This window comes from Protopterus annectens, chromosome 1.part0, assembly GCF_019279795.1.
Source record: "Protopterus annectens isolate FY-2018-M chromosome 1.part0, PAN1.0, whole genome shotgun sequence".
Taxonomy (NCBI): Eukaryota; Metazoa; Chordata; order Ceratodontiformes; family Protopteridae; genus Protopterus; species Protopterus annectens.
The window spans coordinates 512609925-512635674 of record NC_056725.1 but is presented as its reverse complement, the minus strand read 5'-3'; the positions used below and the strand labels follow the sequence as shown (position 1 = coordinate 512635674).

The following is a 25750-nucleotide window of genomic DNA, read 5'->3' as shown; positions in this document are numbered from 1 at the left end:
CTTAGCCAACTTCCGACTCTAATTTATTGTACTGTACTGTACTGTAATACAAGTAGCAAGAAAAAAATAATTAAGCGCGAATATATGCTGACTCCATGAAATAATCTCGACTAGTGCATATTTATTCACAACAGCATGATGACAAAGAATTTTTCAGTCCACTCTGCAAAAACACAGCATGTACGTTTGACTCTTTATTTATTATTTTATTAAGTTTATTGACCTAGGTTAGTATACTGGTTTGACCCATTTCAGCCACTGCTTAGAAGATACTACATTGCCCAAAGTAGAAGAAACCACTGACCTTGGCTAAGTAGCAGTTAGTTATATACAACAGTAAGTTAGAAACAGTCAGAAAACTCAGCAGAAGCAATACAAAATGTGGTATGACACAAACAACAGTGGTATGGTTTGTTCATAAGGCAGATGGAGGAAGCAAATATGGCTTGAAAAAATCCACTATGACATTGCATTCTGGAGATATGGAAAGTAACAGAATACAAAATCAATGTTTACAGTATTTACAATACAATTTTGCCACAAAAAGAATTAAATTGAGTTATACCGTTCTCAATTACAAATAGTTATAAACAATATTTACAATCTTTGTTCTGTGAATTATGCAAAAAAGTAGAATAAATGTAGTAAGGGTACAGTTTTATATGTAACATTGTGAACATTTATGTCACACACTGTTTCAAATCATCAGTCTACCATGCCCAAGCCTTGATTTGGGGAAAGTACAGTCTCTCTCTGCCTAAAGTAGATTTAGCTTGGTAGATTTTTGAATGAAGGCCTATCAAAATAAATTCAAATCAAGAAAAAATACTACTCAAAATGCAGTAGCTCTCACAAAAGCTTACAAAAATACTAGCAATGTAACGAATTTCAGATTTTAAGTACTGAAGTGCGTGCGGGGGTGTGTGTGTGTGTGTGTGTGTGGAGGGAGAACTGTGTAACAGAGTACCTTTTTTCCTAATAAAAAGGCAGACAGTGGGCCACTATGCAACTTTCACATGGCTAAGGACACATGCATTAGAGGGTTGTGGGACTCAAGTTTCACACACTGTTTGACACTGAACAGCTAACAGAGAAATTCACTTTAACACCACTAAAGCATTATTATAGGGAGTTTCAATACCAGTCACCAAAAATATATAGATAGCATATATATATATATATATATATATATATATATATATATATATATATATGCTAAGTCAGATGTTGATATACCCACAGATTAAAGGGGATTCTCAGAGACAGAGCAAACTCATAATCAGACACTTGCATATTACTGTTTACACATCACAGTGTCTAACATTACTAAGTCAAAGTTCTGTCTGATTTGTCCCTTTGAAATATGCTACTTTGCTCAAACTGTGCATGTTGCAGTAATTCTGTTCAATACAGGACAACAGGTTAAGGAGAAACATCAACAAACAGTCACAGATGAAAGTGTTTCTTCAGTGGTTTTTGTCTTATACTGCTGCAGACAGCCCACATGTACAGCCTTAACAAGGCTACTTTTCTTGGAAACTGCAGAATCCATGCAAAGTGAGTTATGAACAGGCATGGAAAGGATTGAGCTGTTTTAATGCAAACTAAAATTACAGATCCTAGAGTGGCATAAAATAGTTATAGCAAAATCATGGGAATGCATATCCATGCAAACTCTCCCCCAACAAATGTTTAAACTGTACCTTCTTGAGTGAACCATTTGGCATTTCCCTACATTGAGCAGTAAAAATGGTGCTGTTTACAGCAGAGCAGATACTGAGGAGCAGCTATAATCCTAACTTTCCATCCCAGTACAGTCAACAAGGTGAGTTTAACAGGTTCAAGATGCATCACTAATCTAGAACCATATATATGTTTGCAATGTTGTACTTAAAGCCACCTTAAGGCATACATATGTGGCTTATTTTAATATTTCTCTCTCTCTCAAGTCCTCCACAAACAGACTGCCACAGTTGCTCCTTACCACCCAATCAAAGTCACTATGGTGAAAGCCTTTAAAATCACCACACTCCATCACCTCAATCAACTGTCAGAAATGGCAGGGGTAATGATTTTACAAGGTGGCAACACAACAACTCCTGACTTCAAAATCTAGTTGCATAGACTTTTAAGATGGCTACACACACACTGGTCAACAACTTAATTTTACGTCTCCCAGTATGAAAAAAGAAACTGAGAAATAAAAGCCAGTGATATTGTCAAGCTGAGTAAAAATTGTTTACTGGTTAGTAAGTACACTGCTTGGATGCTAGCAAAGAAGAAATTTATAGAACCTGAAAGAAAATCAACCAGAAAAGGTGAAAAGAAAATACTGGCTGGGAAGAAACCTGCAGCCTTTCAGCAAAAAGTAGTTCAAACTTCAGATTTGGTACAAAAAATGGCTTCCAGTAATTTAGAGGAAACAATAAATAAAATGCACTCAGAGGTAATTAAAATACATGAAACATTGAAGGAGTATATCAACTCAAATATAAAAGGTTGGAAAAAACAGAAGACACTTTAATTAGGTTTTCACATGAACTGAAAAAACTGCAAAAATCAGAGATTGAAATGAAAAGGCTGGCTGCATATAAGATTTAAGAAAAGTTCTTTCAAAAATGGTAACGTTAGAAGACAGAGAACACAGAGAAAACCTGTGATTTTCTGCTGTATCAGAGAAACTGGAAGGAACAGACTGTATTATTTTTTAATTTTATGAGAGCACAAACAAGAAAATGCATTGGCATTCCACAGCTGGATATGTTAATTCGAAGAGCACACAATGTATGTTCCAAACCTAGCCATGAGAAAGCAGCCAAGGCCTAAATTAGTAAAGATTCAATCAAACTATCAGAAAGAGTTGATCCTGACAGAGCTATAGAATAAGGGAAAAGTATTAAAAATTGAAGACAGCAAAGTGTTTGTGGAAAATGATTATTCACTGTACACTAGGGAGAAGAGAAGAATATTTGTCCCAGCAGTCAGAGAATGTCAAGAGGCAGATACGATATTCAAGCTGTTGTATCCATCTCTCTTCATGTCTTCAGAATATATATATTTTTTTGGAGGATCAAAGACATTTTTTGGAAGCAGAACAGGCTAATGTGGAAATAAAAAGGTTTACCCAACAAAAACTGAGCCAGCAAACAGAAGGAGATTCTGCTTCTCATTCTTCTGACAGTAAACCTCATAGAGAGGTCTTGCCAGTGAAACAGTTTCCAATTCAAAGGAAAATAATTCAGAGACAGAAAAAAAGCAGTTGACTAGAAGAATCTGGAGTACCTTGGAGTTGAACCAGAGTTTGGTGGTGGCTGATGGAGATGAACTGGAAGAAGAACAGCAACACTGAAATTAATGAATAAATTGGAGACTATAAAGCATCAATCACATTTGTGAAATACTGCTTTTCAAGAAAAAGTGACTAAGACTTGACTTTTGTTGACTTTGTCAAATGTGCAAGTAGACTGTAAAGCATATACCCCACTTTATGTCATTAACTCTTTAGAAGGACACTAAAAGGGAAAAAAAGTAACTGCAAATAAAACGGTTGTTGTTGTTAGTATTTGTATAAAACATTTGATGATATAAACTGCATAAGACATATAGTAAAGCAGTTGGTAAGAGACATTTTAAATGGTGGAGGAACTTATTCAGTGACTGTTGTATGTGTTAAAGATATTAAAGTAAACAAGACAGGAAAGGCTTGTCAACAACCACGTTTAATGTTAATATACTATGATCTTGGGCTGCTGGGGTGGGGTAGGGTGTAAAAGTGCATCAATTATATTATATGTAGAATTAAGATGTTTTCTCTTATTTCTACAAGGGTGCATATCTAGATTAATGCACCTGGCTTAAGCTATAAACAAGTACATTTGCAAGCACGTAGGCTTGAAAAATACATGAAAATGATGGAAGCCATGAAAATGCCACGCTTCTTACATCTGCAAAAATATTAGCTTTTTTCCCATTAGCAAATGTTCACTGGGAGTCAAGAAGTCTACTAAGGCAGCTGTACATTCTGTTCTGAGTGAATTTGCAAAGATTCACTGCTGGCTACTTTTACATGGAGACAAACTGTCTGCAGGGCAAGCAATTAATCTTGAAAGTTCTGAGTATTCCCAGCTGAGGGAAATGCAAAATGTACAGATACAATGCCAAGTATTTCAGTGAAAATAATGTTTGAAATTATGAGAAATTAATAAAATATAGCAGCCTCTCTAGCAGCCTTGATGCTTTGATGCATTTAATAGTGCAGAGTACTATTTAGTTTTCTTTAAAAAAGCCACTCCACTTTTTCTTAGGGCTAAAGGTTAACGTTTTCTGAAAGCATATAAGCTGATTTCCACACCCCTGAGGGAGAAAGAGATATGAACAGAACAGACAGCAATCTGTGTAAGTGGGAAAAACAGGCTGTAGTATGCTCTTTAGCATAAATAACCTTAATTTTAGGTTGGCTAATGCCTATGGATGCAGCTGTTGATTTGAGACAATTGTTCCTATCTATAGGGTTAAACTTCAGTTTTTAAAGCTGTACACAGTTTTGTGCATTTGTTCTAAGATAACAGGGAATGGGGGTGTTTTAACATTAGTATTAGTAACACAAAAGTTGGAAATACACAGGGTGATCTATGTCCAACCTACAAAGCACTCACAAATCCATCCCTGATGGAACTGCTACACATTTACAAGACAAACTGCACAAAGACCATCCTATTTAAGGATATAAACCTGGGCTATGACATGAGCAAAACATACTGGAGAGACAGATATTTGTCTTAGAGATTACCCCTTCTCTGGAACATGCTTCCTATTCACATAAAGCAGAACCCTTTCCTGACTCTCTTCAATCGCAGTTGGATAATGGATGGGGAATTGTAAATTCACTCCTGGGGTCCATGTCCATTATGCACAGAGGCATTCTGTAAAATATTAAAAGGCAGCCCTTAGGGATCAAAAATTTTGTAAAATGTGGGTAAAACTAGCTAGGCTTGAAAGGGCTCACCTCCTACGAACCTATAAAAAATGTACATGTATAATAGGTGGGAGCAGCAGCTTTTTATCATAATGGCTATGCTATCCATATTATCTTGGAATGCAAATGGCCTTATACATATAAACAAAAAGGAAAGAGTAATGAATTATATTAAGAAATGCATAGTTTAAATAGCAATGCTGCAGGAGACACATTTTTAAAGAAATGAGCATGTGGATTTGAGAAAGAAAGGATTTAAGGACGGATATTCAGCAGGATATTGGGGGGGGAAAGGAAAAGTGGAGTAATTATATTAATTGCTAGAGGGCCCCAATAGTGCCAAAAGAAGAAAAAAGACAATAATGGCACATTTGTGATAGTAAAGGACTATTGGAAAGGGAGGAAGATTATGCTGGAATGTATTTATATTCCACAGAAACTGCTAACATGGAGCATATGAATTTTTTGAGAAATAATCAGCTTTCAGCAGGGAATATTAAAGTGGGACTGGAACTTGATTTGCAATAGTGAGGCTGTATTAGAGGGCCCTAGAAGTGAAAATATAACAAAAGAGGGCAGAGTTCAGAAAAAAAATTATGAAAATAGTTGGTATGGAAGATGTGAATTCAGAAGTTGAAACTTGGACAGAATGTATATATTATTATTATATTATTCCCCAATGTACAATAACTGGGCTAGACTACAGAGAAATTATACTTCACAGGAACATGTGCATTTGATTGAAAGCTCTGACACACATCCAATAACTATTTCAGATCATGCACCAATAAAAGCCAAGATAAAAATTCAAGGTAATGAAGTGAAAATGATACATTGGTGCTTTGCCATCTACATGTTAAAAAGAAAGGAATTTAAGGAATGGGCAGTGGAAATGAGTTACTAGAAAATCCAGAAATATCTTCATAAGTTACAGCTAGTGGGAGGGATAACATAAAAACAGAGTTTAAAAATAGGGTTGAAAATAATAAAAAAAGAGATATGATTAAGAAGTAATAGGAATTACTTAGATGGGCTGACAAAGGTTAAGGTATTACAGAATAAGGACAATCTCACATAGCAAGAAGAGGCACAAATGCAATGTGCTAAAAAGACAATAAGAAAGTTTCTAGATAATCTCACATAGCAAGAAGAGGCACAAATGCAAAGTGCTAAAAAGACAATAAGAAAGTTTCTAGATAATATGCTTGAGTTTAGAAAGATTGCTTCTAAGAAACTATTTTTCATAATTCCATAGCACAAAATGTTTAGCATAATTACTGAGGCAACAGAAAGTAGAAATGTTTTTTGCCAAACTTAGGGATCTGATAACAACAAAAATAACCAGAGCTATCAGAGATATTTTGGAAATTTTATGAAAATTTGTAAAAAGCAGAGGAATGGAGAAATAACGAAAAAGTTGAAATGGAAATGTTTATGGAAGACTTCAGTATACACCAAGGTTAGAGGTAGAGAAGGCTGAACAATTAACAGTTAAAGGAGGAGATGAGATAAAAATGGTGATGTATAATCAATCTGCAGGACAGTCTCCAGGAATAGATGGTACTCCTGTGGAAGTTTGGAGAGAAAAAAGTGATAAAGATCTGGAAAAGTAGCGAAAGCAGCAACATCTTGAAAGAAAGCTGTTTTGCTGTAATACCTAAAGACCAATCAGATTCAGCTTTACAGTGGGCCAGTTCAATTTTAAATCATGACTATAAAGTGTTTATATCTATACTAGCTAAAAGAATGGCAAAAATTTTGCCAAAATTGATAGATATGGATCAATGTGGTTTTATGGAGGTGAGGAAAACATTAAAAGGAAAATGAAGATCCAGAGAGAAGTAGAATGTAAGAGAATGCTACTGTTGTTAGTGTGTTGATGCAGAAAAAACATTCCATAAATAAATTATTTTATGAATACAGCAATGGAAGCATATGCATTCCTTGATACAATAATAAGGTTGATTAGGAAGATATATGAATGATCGGAGGCAAATTAAAATTACAGGGTTTCTCTCTGATAAATCACATTCAAACAGAGAAATCAGGCAAGAGTGTCCTCTTTCCATTTGTTATTTGCTGTAAATTTAGAGCCATTGGAAAAAACTACAAGAAAAACCTAGCCAACTAGAGTTTTCACTGTGTGATACCTTAAACCTCCTGGAATACAGGACCATGGGATAAAACAAATGACCCCTTAAGGACATCAACTGTTTTAACTATATGACTTCTGAATGCCCATGTATCCACAAAGACTTAAAAAGAAAAAGTAAAATGTCATGGGTGAGATGCGAGTAATAGTGAGAAAGGAATTCCAGCTTTTGTGTGACTCTCACAACTGGTACAGTCAGAGCAATGACTTTATTTTACTTAATTTTATGCTTAATTGTATATTGTTTATGTAATTTTTCCCTTAGAATTTGATTTAAAATCTCTGGAATACTGTCATAACTGATTTTGATTATCCTTTTCTTTTAGAATTCTTTATTCATCTGCAGCTGAAAATGGATTCCTTAAATGAGTATGCTATTAATGATCTGCTAAAGCACAAGTATCTTGTACAGTGTACTAAATGCTATGTATATTTAACGTTAGCACTGATGATCTGTGTTCCTCGTGTCAAAAGTTGGATGATTTGCTTACCATTATTAGTGGTAAATGTAGACTTAATGATGATGATTGCACTTGTGCAATTGGAACAGCATGGAGAACTGTTGTTACATATATTAATGACTGGACTGGTGAGATAAATAATGTTAGGCAAAGAGCAAATTGAACACATTTAGGAAAGGAAGCATCTACTGACAGTATAGATCACTCAGTCTGTATTGAACAAGATAATGCAACTGACAGCTTTGAAATTCTGGACACACTTATTTAGCAAGCTGAGGATTCAGAGCATACAGATGAAAAAAAGAGAAAGGGAAGAAATTCACAACAAATAATATGGAAGAAAAACAAACTGATTAATGTCTATAAAGCAAAGAGAATACATACCAAAAGGACATTTCTTTATGTAACACACAGATTACAGGGAATGATAACATTTTTCTACCAGAAAACATTCAGTCTACAGAAAAAGGCATCATTCTTCCAAAAGAGAAGGTAGAAAAAACAAGCAGGGGGGCAGGTGAAAAGGAAGAAATCAAAATTGAACATGGAAAGACTGAAAAACATTACTGTAAGAAAAAAGAAGTGAAAGACAGAAGTACAACATGTCAAGTTTTGCATGTAAAAAGGCAGCTGGATGAGAACTGTATGCATGTATTCTAAATGTAATAAGCAATGAAAACAGAGGGATTAATAAGACTAATGGTGATGAAGTTCATTCTTTTCTAGCAATTGATAGACCAGATATTACTGAATTAGAAGTTGAATATTCCTATTAGAGGAACTGATACTTACTTTTGTAGAGAAGATAATGAACACTGGTGTTATGCTTGCCTTAAGCAAAAACAGAGGATGTGATAAAGGCCTTAGAATGCCTTAATGTAAGGAAATATGGATCTGTTTTTATTCATGTTGGTACAAATGATCTCATCCACAAAGACTCTGAACTTACAACCATGTTAGACGGCATAGCTTGTACAGGTGTTTGTATATATGATTTGTGAAAAATACAACCCAAGAAGAATTAGGTCACTGTGAATGAAAAGATTTTGGGGGTAAATACCTACATGAAAAAATGTATGTTTTAAAAATGGAAATGTGTAGAGCATCTGAGCAAAATTCTGTGCTAAGCCAGGATGGCATGCACTTGTCAAGCTCAGGGAAGATAATTTTTGCAGCACATATTTTGCAATGTTTGAAAGACACAAGACGTGATTTTTGCCAGGTCAAAAATTTAACAGTTCACAGATAGCAACATCTGATGCACCTCGGATGGTTGTTACTGCTAGGAGCATTAATAATGCAGTCTTTATTCGAAAATTTGCTAAGTTCCCTTAAGATTGGTGCTGCTGTTGTTTGTGAAACATGGATAAAGAACAATGACTGGAAATCAGTTCTGTCAGGGTACAGGGTATAAAATGTTTTTACTGTAACATTCTATCAAAAAATATCAGATGGAGGTGTTATGACAGGGATTAACGATTATTAATGTTTTTACTGTAATACATTCTAACAAAAAATATCAGGTGGAGGTGTTATGATAAAGATTAAAGATTACTATGAGACCTATGATTACTACAAGTTCAATGATAACACCAACACTTGATTGTTTAACTGTGATAATAAAGACAACCCTGGAACATACAACTGTTAGACAGTATGGACCACTAAAGTCAAGTGCTGATGACCTAGAGGAATTCATACATTTCTTGCATGAAACAACAGGGACGAATAATACTGGCTGGGGATTTAAGCATAAGGGTGACTTAGCAAAGTCAAAACATGTGCCCCCACCCAGTTTCATAGTTAACTGTCATAACTGTGGTGGAAATCATGAGTCTAAAGAGAAAAGTGCTTAACTTTTGGTCAGCAGTGTCATTCTTGCAATAAGTGGAATCATTTCAAAAGATTTTATAAATCAAATAAAGCACATTCTTTTATTAAAAGAGGGCATTCTAAAAGGCAAGTAGATCTATTTGAAAGCTGCAACCATATTTTTTATGTTGATAGTGTGTCTGTGATTGGTGAAACAGTCAATGCAATAATGTATGGGCAAAGAATGAGACCTTTTGTAATGTTTGGGTTAATGGGAGTCCTGTAGAGCTCAAAGCAGATACTGGGTCAAAGTGCAATGTTATGTCAGCAGAAACATTTGTTAGAATAAAAGCTGCAGAACAACTTGATTTGACAAAGTGTGCGATGCTTGTTGCTTATGGTGGTAGAGAGAGTCAAACCAAAGGCTCAATAGCACCTTCATGTTACTCTGCTGAGAACAGCTATGACTTGCAGTTTTTCATAGTCAAAAGACACATGCAGTCATTATTAGGCCACAGAGATGGTTTAAAAATGGGACTGCTTTCATTTAATAAAGAAGTTCACCATGTAAGTCTCCATGACAGCAGTTCAAATTTTGTCCAGACTATTTTTCTGAGTATTCGATATTTCTGCAGACAAACTAAACAAACTACCAGGTGTGTACTCTATGAAGTTAGACCCAGAGGTCAGCCCAGTTATCAGACCAGCGCAGAAAGTCCCAGTAGCTATGCGGAGCAGAGTCAAAGCTGTGCTAGACAAAACGGTGTAGCTAGGAGTAATTTGTCCAGTAGAAGAACCTACTACATGGTGGTAGCTCATAAGAAAAGCTTGGATGGTATCAGAATATGTATTGATCTAAGAGACTTAAAGACCTCATCATCCAATGTGCACAGTTGAAGAGGTTGCTGCCCTCATTTTAAATGCCACTGTTTTTTCTGTCTTAGATGCTGAGAGTTCATTTTGGCAAATTTTGCTTGACTGAAAATCTTCATTGTTAACCACATTCAGTACGCCATTTGGAAGACACAGATTTCTGAGAATGCTATTTGGAATAAATTCTGCTGGTGAAGTCTTTCAGTGTGCAATGCAGCAAATTTTGTCTGGCTATCCTTGCCTTATTATAGTAGATGATATTCTAGTAGGAGGAAACGGAGAAACTGAACATGAAAGAAACCTCAACAAAGTTCTGGAAAGAGCACGTCAAGTGAATCTTAAGCTGAATCCTCAGAAGTTCAAGTTCAGGCTACGAGAAGTTACTCATGTTGGTCACTTGTTTACAGTTCAGGTTTACAACCAGTTCCTTCCAAGCAAACAGCAATTCTCAAGATGCCAGCGACAGACAATGTCCGAGCCCTACAACGTTTTCTTGGCATGGTCAACTATCTAGCCAAGTGCATTCCAGATTTAAGCCAACTTTCAGCACCACTCTGACAGCTGACATGCAAAGATGCAATTTGGTCATGGTCAGAACAGCAGCAAAGAGTATTTGATGTCCTGAAACAGAAAATTGCTAACCCACCAACTCTCAGCTACTATGATGTTTACAAACCAGTTACTCTTTCCTGTGATGTTTCTAAATTTGGTCTAAGTGCAGTCATTCTTCAAGAGGGTAGACCAGTAGCCTATGCACTGAGAACTCTTACCCAGACCGAGATGCAGTATGCCCAGATTGAGAAAGAACTTTTGGCAATTGTGTTTGCATATTTGAAGCTCCATGATTATATTTATGGTTGCCCTATCCAGATCATAACTGACCACCAACCTATTGTCACCTTTTTGAGAAAGCCTCTGCATACAGCTCCCGGTAGACTGCAATGCAAATTGCAGAAGTACAATTTCAATCTTGTCTATACAAAAGGCAAACTTCTTTACCTTGCTCATACCTTATCCAGATCACCCAGAAAAAAACATAGAACAGCATAACAATGTGCAACTTGATTTTGAGGTCATGGAAGTGAGAAATTTTTCTTCCACACTTTTTGATGAGCTCAGAACACACACAGCTTCAGATCCAATTCTCCAGAAGCTCAACTACTTTATCAGTCGAGGACAGCCTTCAAAGCAATCTTGTTTACCAGTAGAAGTGCAGCCTTATTTTCCATACAGAGATGAAATTTTGTCAGACAACAGTATCATCAAGAAAGGTCCTAAAGTGATTGTTCCTAAATATTTGCAACTGGAGTATATTAAGATTTTGCATCGTGGCCACCCAGGAACTGATTCTACCAAAAGAAGGGCGAAAGGTATGGTATTTTGGCCGTCTATGTCAATAAATACTGAGAAAGTACTTTTGTCTTGTTCAGTATGTAATAGTACAAAGCCGCATCAACAAAAAGAACCACTTGAGTTAAGCCATATTCCTGAACTATCTTGGTTAACAGTAGCCACAGATATCTTTGAGTGAAATGGTCAACATTATATGGTGTTAGTAGACTCTTACTCAAATTGGTTCGAGACTTGACCTACTTCCCAAACTGTACTGTCATTACTAAGTTGAAGCAACATTTTTCTGTCCATGGTAGTCTGCACAGAGTTATTTCTGACAATGGTACACAGTTTACTAGTCAGCAGTTCAAGAAATGTGCAGAAAAGTGGGACTTTGTTCATATTACAAGTAGTCCTGAATACCTCCAGTCAAATGGCTTGGCTGAACGTGTAGTTTAAAGTGCAAAACAGCTGTTAGGGAAATCCAGACATGACAAATACCAATGTTTTTCTCAACTTGTTAAATCACAGAAACATTCCTCGTGATAAACGTCATGGTTCACCTGCCCAGAGACTTATGTCGAGACAAACCAGAACCACACTACCAATCAACAGTAATTTATTGGTTTCAAGTGCTAAAAACAATCAAGGAGTAAAAACCCAACTGCTGAAAAACTGTTTGTCCCAGAAGTTTTATCGTGATAAAACCAGCAAACCGCTCCACTCGAGTAACACGCACGTGAGACCTCAACCTGGTCTGTGACATCAATAGGACTTGTTGGTGGGACAGATTTGTGTTCCAGAGACTCCCCCTTTTGTAGAATAGACTCTCCACATAAAGCAGAGTACCTCATTAAACCTTTTTAAGTGCAACCTAGATAACTGGGTGGGGAACAGAAAATACACCCCTGGGATTCCACCTATGTCCCTGCTGGACAGTGGCATAGGGTGCTGACTTGTTGGAACATGGGCTAAATTCTTGGCTAGGCTTGTAAGGGCCTCAGGGCTAATAGCCTAGTAACTTCCTATGATCCTAAATATTGCAAAACCAGAGAACAGCCAGATCTGAATGGGTGCTAGTTATGTTGTTGACACCAACTAGAAAAACTTTTCCATTTGCTAATGTATGATTTTCTAGCAGCAGCTTCCTTGCCTCCATTAGTATCTACTGCACATACTCAGTAAATAGATGTCTAAAGGGAATTCAGACCCTATCATCCAGGCAGTCAGCTGAAGTTGACTGGGGGTGAGGTGTTATCAAACATCCCAGATCTTATGTGAGTAGATCCATTCAGTAAGTAAGCTTGTAGTAATCATCCCTGACTATTTCCAAAACAAGGGAGAACCAATGTTGCCTAGACCAGAAGGGAGTCAATGATCATAGGAATTCCTTCTGAGTCTTCAGAAGTGCCCTGGATATCAGTGGAAAGGCTGGAAAGCACACATGAACATTCATGTCCAAGTAAAAGAAGAGGCATCTGTCTTCCAGGCCTTCTTGCGTGGAGACTCAGAGCAGAAACTCACCAGCTGTTTCGACAGGAGGTAAATAGGTCTATTTAAGGAACTCCCCTCATAGATGGAGGAAATCTTGAAAGACCCCCCTGGTCTAGTTTCCATTTGTGCAGGCCTGACCTTGTCCTACTCAGCTTGTCTACAAACAATTTTGTTCTGACAGAATGTAAAATGCCTGTAGAGTGAAATTGTGCTGTGAAGCTATATCCCAAGCTACAATGGCTATTCTGGAAAGGGGGCATGACCTGGTTTCCCCTTGCTTGTTCATGTACCACATGACTGTGGTATTGTCTGTAACAACATGAGAGGTCCAGGAGACCAAAGGTAATTCAGAGTGTCAAGTGCCTAGATTAGGGCAAGCATCTTTTTTATATTTATACACTTGCATCTGTCCTTGGTGTCCCATACACCTTGCACTTTTATCCCATCTGAAACTGCACCTCAAGCAAAATTCGAGGTGGCTGTTGTGACTGACTGCTTTGGAACAGGGAGGGAGAAGGGGCGACCTGGATTTAGCGACATCTGCTGTCTCCACCAAGTGATCACTCTTCTGATAAACCCCATCACTGAGATTTGAAAACACAAAGGAAGTTGTGTGGGGACCAAAGAGGTATACCACTGAATGTTCCTCATGCAGAGTCTTGTGAGGGGTATCATCAGAATAATAGATGCCAGAGACCCAAAATATTGAGGTATTCCCTCGTAGTGACTGAAGTCTGGTTGGAAAATCTTAGAAATAGATCTAGATACAGATCTATTTTTTTCCTGTGGCAGAAAAGTTCTCAGCTTTCAGGTGTCTAGCTGACACCTCAGGAATACAATCATATGTGAAGTCAAAAAAGACTTTTGAATATTCTCTTGAAATCACGCCTTGTGTAACAGATCGCTCATCCAAGTGAGAAAGCCCTAACACTTTGAAAAAGAACCTGCAAAGATAAGAAAGTCATCTGAATATGGAAGAATGTGGAAGGGCTGTAGCCTGCAGTGAGCTATAACTGGAGCTAGACACTTTCTGAACACTTTTGGTGCAGTGGATATTCCAAAGGGTAAGACAGAAACTGATAATATCATCAAGGCACACAAATCCTTAAGAAATGTCTATACTCTGGATAAATAGGACTGTGATGATAAGCATCTTTTAATTCTAGTGCTACGAGGAAACTTCAATGAGGAAGAAAAGGTAAGAGTAAACAGACACAGTTCTCTCGATATTAAATAAAAGATAAAACTTTTATTCAGATACAAACTAGTGAGTGCTTTCGTGCCTCCTGGCACTTCTTCAGACAATACAAACACTACAAAAATCTCAATAAAAAGGGGTTGCCTCACTCACATTATTTCACAGCAACCAATCATACATCTTCAGCAAATAAAATTCACCTGCTGGCAGTAATCAACAAACGTAATGTGAAGTCAAAGACTTCACATATCAACTAGCTTAAGAAATCCTTACATATAAAATTGAAGGCCTGAAATTACACACAAAAAATAATAAAATAAAATAAAAAAACATTAATTCTCACTTTCACTACTATCAGCAACTATATAACCATACAGAATAGTGACGGCAGTAAACACCAGTCATAAAATGTTTTACTTTCTCACATATAAAACTACTGACATCAACCTTCTCACAGTTGTAAATTCCTAAGGCAAACACCTACCACTCACATATCAGACTAAAATTAGCAAGCATTAAATTTCCTATCCTTTAAAACAACTAGGGATACATCTGTCAGTAGATAATATTGGCAATAAATCACAAAGAAGTGATCATGGACAGTGAGCAATATAGAATGAGAACAAATGATTTACTTAGTGAAGGTGATACATATCAGTATATCACAGCTGAACAGTTTGATAAATTAATTAAGATGCTACAGATAGATCTTTATGATTTTCTCATGAGTAGGGTGATCACTCAAGATCTATATAATTATTTTCTCATTGAGATGCCGGTCGTTCCCTCTTTTAGAGGGCTGCCAAATATTCACAAGGATCCTGATAGGCCACCCCTAAGACCGATAGTTTCGGGGAGGGGGTGGATTACTGAGGCTATATCCATTTTTTTGGAAAAAGCCTTAAAACCTCTAGTGGATGTTACATCAACTGTAGTAAGAGATACCAGAGAGTTTTTGGTGACATTAGCTGAATTTACTGCATCAGGTGGTTATGATCAGGAATATTTTCTTGTCACTTTAGATGTGGTGTCACTATTCACGTCTACACGCAATGGAGAAGGAGTTGAATATGTGAGGTCATTTCTTAATGAAGCAGGAATAGAGAGTGGAACGGCTTTGATGATATGTTTTTTATTAGAGTTAGTCCTGAACAATAACGTTTTTCTTTTTGAACAAAGATATTACCTACAAAAAAAGGGTGTGGCAATGGGTCAACTCTTACGCTAACATCGTGACGGCGCAGGGGGAAAAGACTTGCATCTTGGATATAGAAAGTAGGAGGCGATCCATTCCCTTTTGCAAAAGATTCATAGATGATGTCTTTTTTGTATGGACGGGAACTGAACAGAGTTTGATTGAATTCATAGAGTATGCCAACCATTCTACTAACTTTCTTAAGTTTGTGGGTAAATGGAGTAGAGATAAGATTGATTTCCTTGATGTAACAGTGTTCAAGGCAGGTAATAGGCTACATTCTGACATTTTTAGGAAAGAATGCAGAAGATATAGTCTTCTACACCGCACTAGTATGCACCCCCTCATATTTATAACAACATTATACGAGGACAGGGGTTGCGAGTATCTATATTAACTAATATAGACACTAATTGTGAGAAAGCACTTCGCACTCTAAAAGGAGATTTATGTCAAAGGGGTTATAAGAAGAATGAATACGGAAAATTGAATGATGCTATGTTTCTAGATAGAAAGGTAGACCCTATATTGAAAGAAGAAAGGATAATGATCATATTTCAAAAATGGCAGATACCTGTAGAGTTGTCATACCCTACTGCACATACAATAGAGCAGTCAGTGAGATTATTAAAAGGAACTGGAAGATTCTATTAGTCGATGAGAAGATAAATAAGATAGTGGGTACTAAACGGAGTTGTTCTTATAAAAATAACAAATCTCTTAAGATATTACTCTGTTATGAGAATAACAAGAAGAAAGGAATAGAATCATTAAGGAAGGGTACATCTGGATGTACAAGCTGAAACTTCTGTTCATATATGGTGAATGATAATAAGTTTATGCATCCAACTGTGGGGAGGGTGTTTGTGTTTAATCACTATGCAGATTGTAGATCTAGGGACCTAGTCTACATAGCCAGATGTACAGAGTTACTCATGTTTTTATATTGGCAAAACCAATAGGACACTCAAAGAAAGGGTTAGAGAGCATATTTATGCGATCAATAAAGAAGACGAGGGGAATGCCCTAGCTAGGCATACACTTGAATATGGCACCAGAAATTTAGGTTTATAGCTGTTGAAATGACCACTAGATGGGCTAGATTAGGAAATTATAAGAACTACATGGAGAAATGTGAGGTTAGATGGATAATTAGATTCCAGGCAGACAGAGGATATGGCCTGAATGAATTAGTGTCCCTGAAACCTTACTTAGCTGAAAGGCCATTGAAACATAAAGAATGCTACTACTAGTGTATATCCAACTATTTCTCTTATAGTATTTTAGCTTTTTTGTGATGTATTGCCAATATTATCTACTGACAGATGTATCCCTAGTTGTTTTAAAGGATAGGAAATGTAATGCTTGCTGTTCATTGCATTTTAGTCTGATATGTGAGTGGTTGGTGTTTGCCTTAGGAATTTTGGAATACATTTTCGTATGGAGTATATGACTGCCATCTTTTGGTATACTCTAGTAATACAACTGTGAGAAGGTTAATGTCAGTAGTTTTATACATGAGAAAGTAAAACATTTTATGACTGGTGTTTACTCCCGTCACTATTCTGTATGGTTATATAGTTGCTGATAGTAGTGAAAGTGAGAATTATTGTTTTTATTTTATTTTATTATTTTTTATGTGTAATTTCTGACCTTCTATTTTGTATCTAAGGATTTCCTAAGCTAGTTGATATGTGAAGTATTTGACTTCACATTACATTTGTTGATTACTGGCAGCAGGTGAATTTTATTTGCTGAAGATGTATGATTGGTTGCTGTGAAATAATGTGGGTGCGGCAACCCCTTTTTATTGAGATTTCTGTAGTGTTTGTACTGTCTGAAGAAGTGCCAGGAGGCACGAAAGCGCTCACTAGTTTGTACCTGAATAAAAGTTTGATCTTTTATTTAATATCGAGAGAGCAGTGTCTGTTTACTCCCAGCTTGGACTTTTGTTATTGCATTTTGCTTTTTTGAGAGCCCTTCATCCCCAACTGCTTTTGGGTTTGTGTTTTGTACTTGAGGAAGAAAAGGTAACAGGTCATGGAGTGACATCATTTTGAACTTGGGCACTATCACAAGTAGGTTTAAGAAAGAAAGATCCAGAGCTGGTCTGCAAGCATTTTCTTTCTTTGACACTAAAACATCCCTGTATAAAAACCTTTCATAACCTTTGAATGAGGAAGAGCTTCATTCATTCCCTGGGACAGCATATGATGATGGACAGGGGAAAATAAAAGAGTCCGGTCTGGTGGATAAGGAATTAACCCCCGAAAAAGAGGAATCTCCTACCATTAACATATGTACTGTAACCATAATGAATGATCTTCAAAAAAAAAAACATTTGTATGAAACTGTTACCAAAGAGTAAAGTGGAGATTCAGACTTTCTGGAAGGTAGGTGGACTACCAGGGTGAGAGTTGGGGGTTCAAGACCCCTTAAATAGTTATCCTGACTTGGTGGACCGCCCTTGGTTTTGTGAGGTTCCTGAATGCTTTTTGGAACCCCTTGCCATTTCTTTTTAAACATCTGCTGACCCACATTTTGTGGAGATGGTAAATTGGATGATGGGTTAGAAAAGAATCCCTTAAAAACTAGAAAAGGAGAGGTGAAAAAGCTCTGCAACAGAGGAACCAAAAACTAAATCTCTATCCAAAGGTGAATTTAAAATCTCATTTTTCACATCACCTGGTAGGTTTTGAAAATGCACCCAGGCAGACCCTTTTCAAAACAGTAATAGTGACCATAGCCTTGGAAGAAGCGTCAACTATGAGTTGTAACTTGTACAATGAAAGAAGCTAAATTATTTAAAGCAGATTTTTCTGACAAGAAGAAACTGCGGACAAAACATTCCTCATACTTTCATTGTTAGAATAAAGTTTAATTTATGAGCCTGACAATTCAAAATTCTTAAAATCAAAGTTGCAGAAGCATACACTTTTTCCCATACTTTACAGTAATTTTCCAATCCTTATCAGAAAGAGTAGGCTTGGAATTAACCAAATATTTGGCAGCAGTAGAATTAACTTAAGCTATTGCTGCTGGGTCAGTTTGGGAAGACTGTATAAAAACTTAAAAGACGGAGGAACTTTATATATTCTATCTGCCTTTTTAAGGACAGCAGGCTGACTATCAAGAAAATTCCAGGCAGTGACACACACGTCCTCCAGAGCTGACAGAATTGGAGGAATGGGTGAAGGTTCCGGAAATTCCTTCTAACAGCTCATACTATTTTATGCGGGACTAAGAAACCTCAATGTTCTCCCATGAAAATACTGGCACATTCTGGAAATAGTCTCAGAGAAAGAGAAACCCCTACAGGGAGAATCAGAAACTGAGCTCTCCTCTGAGTCTAATTTAGGAAACTGAGGATAAAATAATATGTCCCATCATCTTCCTGTCCAGATTCACAATCTTGAATCTATTCAGGAAAAGAGGTATCCCTCCTTCTTTTACCAGAAGCCACCTTATAAGAAGGATCAATAGCCTGAATTAAACCCAAGCAAGACCCAGAAAACTACCCCTGTCTAAGGAAATTTGAGGAGGAAAACATACATATTTAGTTTTCTGCTTTTTTTTTTTTGACAGGAAAATGGTGCCAACAGTGTTATTTAATGGAAGCAGCAGCTTTCCCAGGAATGAGCACAACATTCTGACTAAACAGGGAAGCCTCACCCATTCCCTCTTCCAAGATCAACAAGTGTGGCTCTTCTTTGTTCACTGAGGGGGCCGCCAACAGCCATAAAGGACTTGGCTAACCCCCGGTCCATAGTGGTTGTAGGCGCTACACCTGTGGGATCTGGGGTAAAAGATGAGTGGTCTGAGGAACACGCTATGACCACAGCACAGTCATCCATCTGTGGATAAGGCAAATTGCTAAATTGCTGTGGTGACACAGGCTATTTGCTTAACTTTTTCTTTTTGTGGCTGGAAGAAGGACCAACTATTGGGCCTGTATTGTGTTCCATGTCCAAGATGAAAATCGTGCCTCTTTCCTGAGGAAAACACGGTCAGTAAAACTTAAAGTCTAACGTTTTCACATAAAAACACAGCAAAAAGCACTTTAAAACACTTTTCCAGCCCCAAAAGTACAATAAACACAATTTCTCCACAGAAAAAAACAATGGTTTTCAATTACATTAAATAACTTTTAAAATGACAGAGAAAAAGTGTGCTCCCATTTAAAAGTACAGTTAGGTATTGTGACAGTCCATTAAAACACAAAACTCCTAGCTTAAAAATAACTTTTCTAAACAGAAAAATACAATCAAACCACAAATTTTTATTTTGGAAGTCTTTTTTTTCCCTAAAGGGAACTTATCTGCCCAGCAAAGGAACAGCACAAGCTGACCATCGATCCTTGAAAGCCTACAGCAGAATGGTCTCCTCAATGGCAGGAAAGCTCTGAAGGGCAGGGGGCCTAAACCTGTCATTTTAGTTAGCTTAGCTCGAGCTGACTAATGGTTTGGATGCATGGAAGGTACACTGAAGCTTTGGAAGCTGGCCTGCTTTTGTATCCTTGGAAGGATATTAATCTATACAGGTAAGGCTACTGCAGCTGTGATCAATATGTTGAACACCTTGCATTTATAGTAAAACATTCACAAAGTAGTTTAGCACAGATAATTCTTCAGAGTTTTGTATTCAAAGATAAACCGAAACACAGTTCATGTTTATTCAGGTCAGTTCATTACCAAAGATATCTGTGTTTACTTACTAAAAACAAATTAGTTCAGGCTTACCTTTTGTACTCGATCTGTGTCAACATTCACTGTCTCTGATGGCAGGATGCTCCACAGGTTCATTGTTCTCTGGAAGAAAAAAGTGTATCCTCATGTTACCCCTGGATTTAACGCCTCTTTAAAATATCAGTCTGATGGCAAAAATTATATTATGACCTACCTAGTTGTGGAGGCTAATCAGCTGATGCCCATGACACAAACCTACAGTATTTTAAGTGCATTATGTAACCAATGAAAATGTTAATCTGCACACAATTTTTAGTGTTATTTGGTATCTCCTTGCCTTCTGTGCTCCTGAGGGTTCTTAATACAGTCCAGCAAAATTCCTTCTTCAGATCACATTTATTAATAAACTCTCATTTCCTGTCTATTTAAGTTGCACTAAAACCCTTAGCACTTTGCATCTTCTTTGATGCCTGTATCTTCCTGTGTCCAGTGGTACTGATATTTCTACCTCTTTGGAGAAGACCAACAAATATGCCTTATTTACCCTTTGGGAATTACTTATATAGCTCAGATGAGGGTATGTCAATGTATCTTTCACATTGTACAGTGTATATGTAAGCTTTACAACACTCTTATTGTTTCTCTCTCAGCAAAACAGTCACCATAACTGCTTTGTCTGAGAAGCAGATCTCGGGCACAGTCCTCAAGATAGTACTTTAGAGTTTAACAGGACAGTGGCCAAATTTCCTTTTCTGTTTTCTGAAGAAAGATCTTGCAATACACCTCAATGTTCTTCTTACCCTATGCAATGCTGTTTTACTATACTACTCTGGTACTATACAGTTGCCAAACCTGATAAACCTAAGAGCTTTTCTCTTAGTAACTGACCAAGAGATGCAAATGCACATATGTGCATGTAATGGCGCACACATGCATGCAAACCCACACACACACAATAATACACTAATTCTTTAAAGGGCACTGAAGGAGTTGGATGCAAGAACCAAATTATTTTTATTATTTATGCTTTTTGCGTGTGCCAGCTGAGCATAAAGCATTACTCTAATGAGACTCTGCACATTTCATCCCCATTTCATTTAAATACCCTCTGCAGTATGGGTGAACTTTTCACAGGAGGATGTCATCCAGGCAGCTATGTGGGTACTTTGTGACCCTGACCACACCCAATTCCTTCAATATGCTCTCATGGTGGTGTAAACCCTCATCCTGTCATCCAGGTAAGTCCATCTTACCCCCCAGACAGAGGATCTATGGTGACCATGGAACGGGATCTATACAGCCTCAGAAGCTTCACATCATTTAGGATTTAGGTATGCAGCTGTTTTTTTGTACAGCCTTTAATCCCACCCCTGGGTGTGATGTGCATACCATCACCACAGGGACTACAAATACTCCTCTGTCTATGCATGTGCATTCCATCATACTGACAGAAAAGGGCTACAATCACTGGTTAGGGCAGCCACAGTGCACTTCATTCCCAATACTGGCACCTGCTTTGTAGGCTTTCACCATCTGCCCACAGTTAAGGAGCTGCAAGTAAGCCAGTCAGGCTCCACCATACCCCCCCCCCCCGCAGGATGTGCAAGACATAGCCACTCAGTTCCCATCCTCCCCTCCCTGGGTCTTCCAGTGCCCAAGCCGTTAATCGAACTCATGTCATGTGAGTCACAGTCAGAGTAGTATCCCTCTGGGTTGAATGAAAGATTCAATTTTGATTCCATTTGTCTGTTATTTGCAAAAACAGGCTGACAGCCACCTGTATGTTACCACACAGATATGTTTTAAGACGTTAATTGACTTTGGTTCCAGCTTTTATAGCAACAGAATTGCTCCCTACTGTCTAAAAGCAGTGATAGACTAGGGATCAGTGTTATTATGGGTAACACTGGATCAAATTAGCAGTCTTACTGCTGGGAAACTGACTGGAGGTTTGAAAAGAATAAAGGAGCCAAGCCTGTTTGCTTTTCTCAGGGTGGGAACAAGAGGACACATGTCCTAGAACTCATGTTTCATTTGAGCTCTTCAGTGGGGAACGGAGAACCAAGAAATGTGTCTTAAAGGGGTGGAGCATCTGCAGGCATATGCCACTTAGGGAATTAAGTGACAGTCCCACCCAATGCCCATTACACACCTAACATCAGAGGCCACACAGTTATGTATGGGGAAAATGGTAAAGACTAAGCTAGAAAACCTACCAACCCCATCACATAAGATGGCACCTCTCCTGATGGTCAGATGTCACAATAAGGGAAGTGTACAGGTCAGTGGAGTGACTGGAAAGGAATCTTGATGCTCAGGTGTAGTGCTGGGACCAACAACAAATTGAGCATTTGAAACAGACTATGGGCTTAGTAAAACTATGTCACTGACAAGCTTTCTAGTTTAGCTAGGAAAGTACATAACAGATATGAGAATATGTATAACACTGGATCACCAAAAGAAACCTCTGTGGTGATGGAAATTTGGGATCTCCTTCCAGACCTCTTCCACAGCAGTCATTCTAAGATACTTAGCTCCATGGCACAGAAGGAAAGGACTCAAGCTATGACCTAGACAACCTGGAGGAGCTAACCTGAGATGGAAGAAGAAGAAAGGGTTTGAGCCCACTTGCAAAATTCAGGCTTGGAGGTGAGGGGCACATGCCTAGGAAGTATGGCATCTTGTGTTCCTCAGAGTCTAGAGAGGCAGCACAACATTACATCAAGGTGGCCAAGGCATCTGCATACTTGCATCACTCATGGAAGTGAGTAACATTCCTGCAAAATGGCCAATGCATCCCCAAATACAGGGGCATTACTGGGGAAATGGTAGCAGTGAAACAAAAGCTTCAATACCACTCTGCCTAGAAGTTTTGGTTCTTTTCTTTTATCAGAATCAAACAAGGTCAGAACCCTGGAAACAAATATTCTGTGCCGTTTTACTATCCACAAAGTCTAGGTCTCTTCATAAAAACAGCTGAAAAAGAATGAGCCGAGTCTTCCCTTCTTTGGACCCCATTGTCCCTGGATCTGGGTTTCTGAAAATCTGCGTAGGCTTTCCTGGGATGTTGGGAGGTTGAATATTCATCAGCATCACCCTGAAACTGCCTAGGCAAGATATCCTTAAGAACTAACTTACTTGAAGGGCTCTTATCAGAACCAGCACAGATATCTCAAGCAGACTAAGTGTTGAGTACCTAAACAAGATATAAAGAGAATGTAGTGGTGTCATTGGAAGAATTTTATGGTTACACGTCTCATATTTCTTGAAAGCTGAACAGTATACTACACAGCTCACTTTTTTTTTAAAGTTTCATCTAACTAGCCACATCCTAACCTGTTCCGTGCATGTTGTGCTCACCAATCTTCTTTAGATATTTTTATAATGTCCTACAGAGTGTCTTCACCATGTCTATGCTGCTGAACTAAATCTTATCCAAAGTGCAATTTGCAACCAAGACTTGAAATGTGCTTCTAAGCTAAATCTTCTTTAGATACTTCTATAGCAGCCTACAGACTGTCTTCACCACGTTTATGCTGCTGAACTAAATCCTAACAAAACAGCAATTTGCAACCAAGACTGGAAACATGCATCTGAGCTAAATCTTCTTTAGATACTTCTATAACATCCTACAGACTGTCTTCACCGAATCTATGCTACAGAACTAAATCCTATCCAAAGTGCAGTTTGCAACTAAGACTGGAATCATGCATCTGAGATAAAGTACGTCCTTCCCCATACACTAAACTAAAGCTTTATGCCATAAACAAAGCAGATTTGAGTAATATAACTGTAACTGCTATGAGGCATGCGCACTAAACCAGGCCGGTATTCCCTAGGTTCCCTTCCCCGGCCTCTACCAATCTACAGCTGATTTTACTGTGTTTATCAACTCTCTTTAATAATACAAAAACGGCTAGCCAAAAGCCCTTCCACTACCACTTTATAAGGTAAACCACACAAACATTGATATTAACTATTTTACCTCTCATCTTCTCAGCCTTTCCATTTCAAGACACAAAATGTTAGGCTCTCTGTTACCTTATTTCTCCCAAAACGGGAATAACCATATTTGCTATCATCTGTTTTTATCGCCAAGTAGACATAGGATGTAGGATTGTTCTTACTCACATTCTTGGTGTTGACTACTGCATATTTGGCACCTCACACAGTGGGAACTTGCTCTGAGTAGGGTTTCTGATAGTTTTTCACAGTCATGGTCTTTCTGGCCAGATACCACTGAATACTTTTCATTTAAACCTGTTAAAACATATATCATAAAGAAGTTACTCTATAAACTAAAGCCCACAACCCTTGCAGCTGACAATCTGCCCTCAGAATTCTTACAAATCGCAGCAGACACCATCTCCTATCCCATATCTATTCTCATTAATCAGTTCATAATGGAACGATATATCCCTGCAATCTGGAAAATATCTTATATAATTCCTCTGCATAAAGGTGGCACCAATATTGACTTCTCCAACTACAGGCCCATAGCAATCCTATCTCCCTATCCAAAATCCTAGAAAAGTATATTCAAATGCAGCTCTTTAACTTCTATGCAATAACCTCCTTACTAGCACACAGCACAGTTTCCGCCCAAATCATAGTACCACAACAGCCCTTCACAGCTTTACCAATACTATCAACTCACATAGAAATCCAGGGAATCTTGTATCTTCCATCTTCTTTGATCTATTCAAAGCATTTGATACAGTTTCTCATCAGAGATTACTTAAGGAACTCTCCACCCTAAAACTCAACCTTTCTTCACAGACATGGTTCCACAGCTAGTCAACTAACCATCAGCAAGGTGTCAAGTGGCAACAAGATCTCTCTTCCCTCTTACCTATTACCATGGGGATTCCCCAAAACTCAATCCTAGGTACCCTACTATTCACTGTCTTTACCAACAAGCTTCATTCAGCTACTTCTGTAGCCTCTATTGTCCAATATGCTAATGATTCTTCTATCATCTGCACTGCACCTACCCTAAAAGAAAGAGTGCAACAGTCATTCCTAGCTGTCGAAGTATGGTTATCAGCCTTTCAGTTAATTCTGAACCAATCCAAAACAGAACTCATGCTATTTCACCCCCATCAAATCACATGACAGAACAACCCCATTCCAAATACATTCTTCCAATAATACCATCATATTGACTGTAGATCAAACAAATTTACTAGGTCTGCTAATATTCAAACTGAGATTTGATACTCACCTTTCCCAGTCCATTAAAAAGACACACACAAAACTAGGGGCTCTGTACAGACTAAAGCCTTTCCTTACAGTCTCCACTAGAGAGGCTATTGCCAGAACTCAACTACTCTCCTCCCTGCTATATGCCTCCCCTATCTTCCTCAATCTAAAGAAAACTTGATTTGGTCAAACTAGAAACCTGCTACAATAAAATTGCTAAATCCATTACTAACTCTCCCCATAGATCTTCACCACTGCTCTGCCTTATGACAACTTAACTGTCTAGAATTTCTCCATCACCTAACCTATACTCAACTCCTTACTGCCCACAGGCTGGCACACCAATCTGAAAAAACATCTGCTCTTCAAAA

General features: G+C 37.9%; 1 protein-coding gene across 1 annotated transcript in view; it reads right to left on the bottom strand.

The window, feature by feature from the left end:
* LRRC73 (leucine rich repeat containing 73) overlaps positions 1-25750 on the bottom strand; it is a 374871-nt gene that overhangs the window by 27447 nt on the left and 321674 nt on the right. Inside the window, exon 6 of the mRNA XM_044061041.1 lies at positions 20232-20300. Coding sequence (XP_043916976.1) covers positions 20251-20300 — 50 coding nt within the window. The 3' untranslated portion in view covers positions 20232-20250. The remainder of the gene's footprint in view (positions 1-20231; positions 20301-25750) is intronic.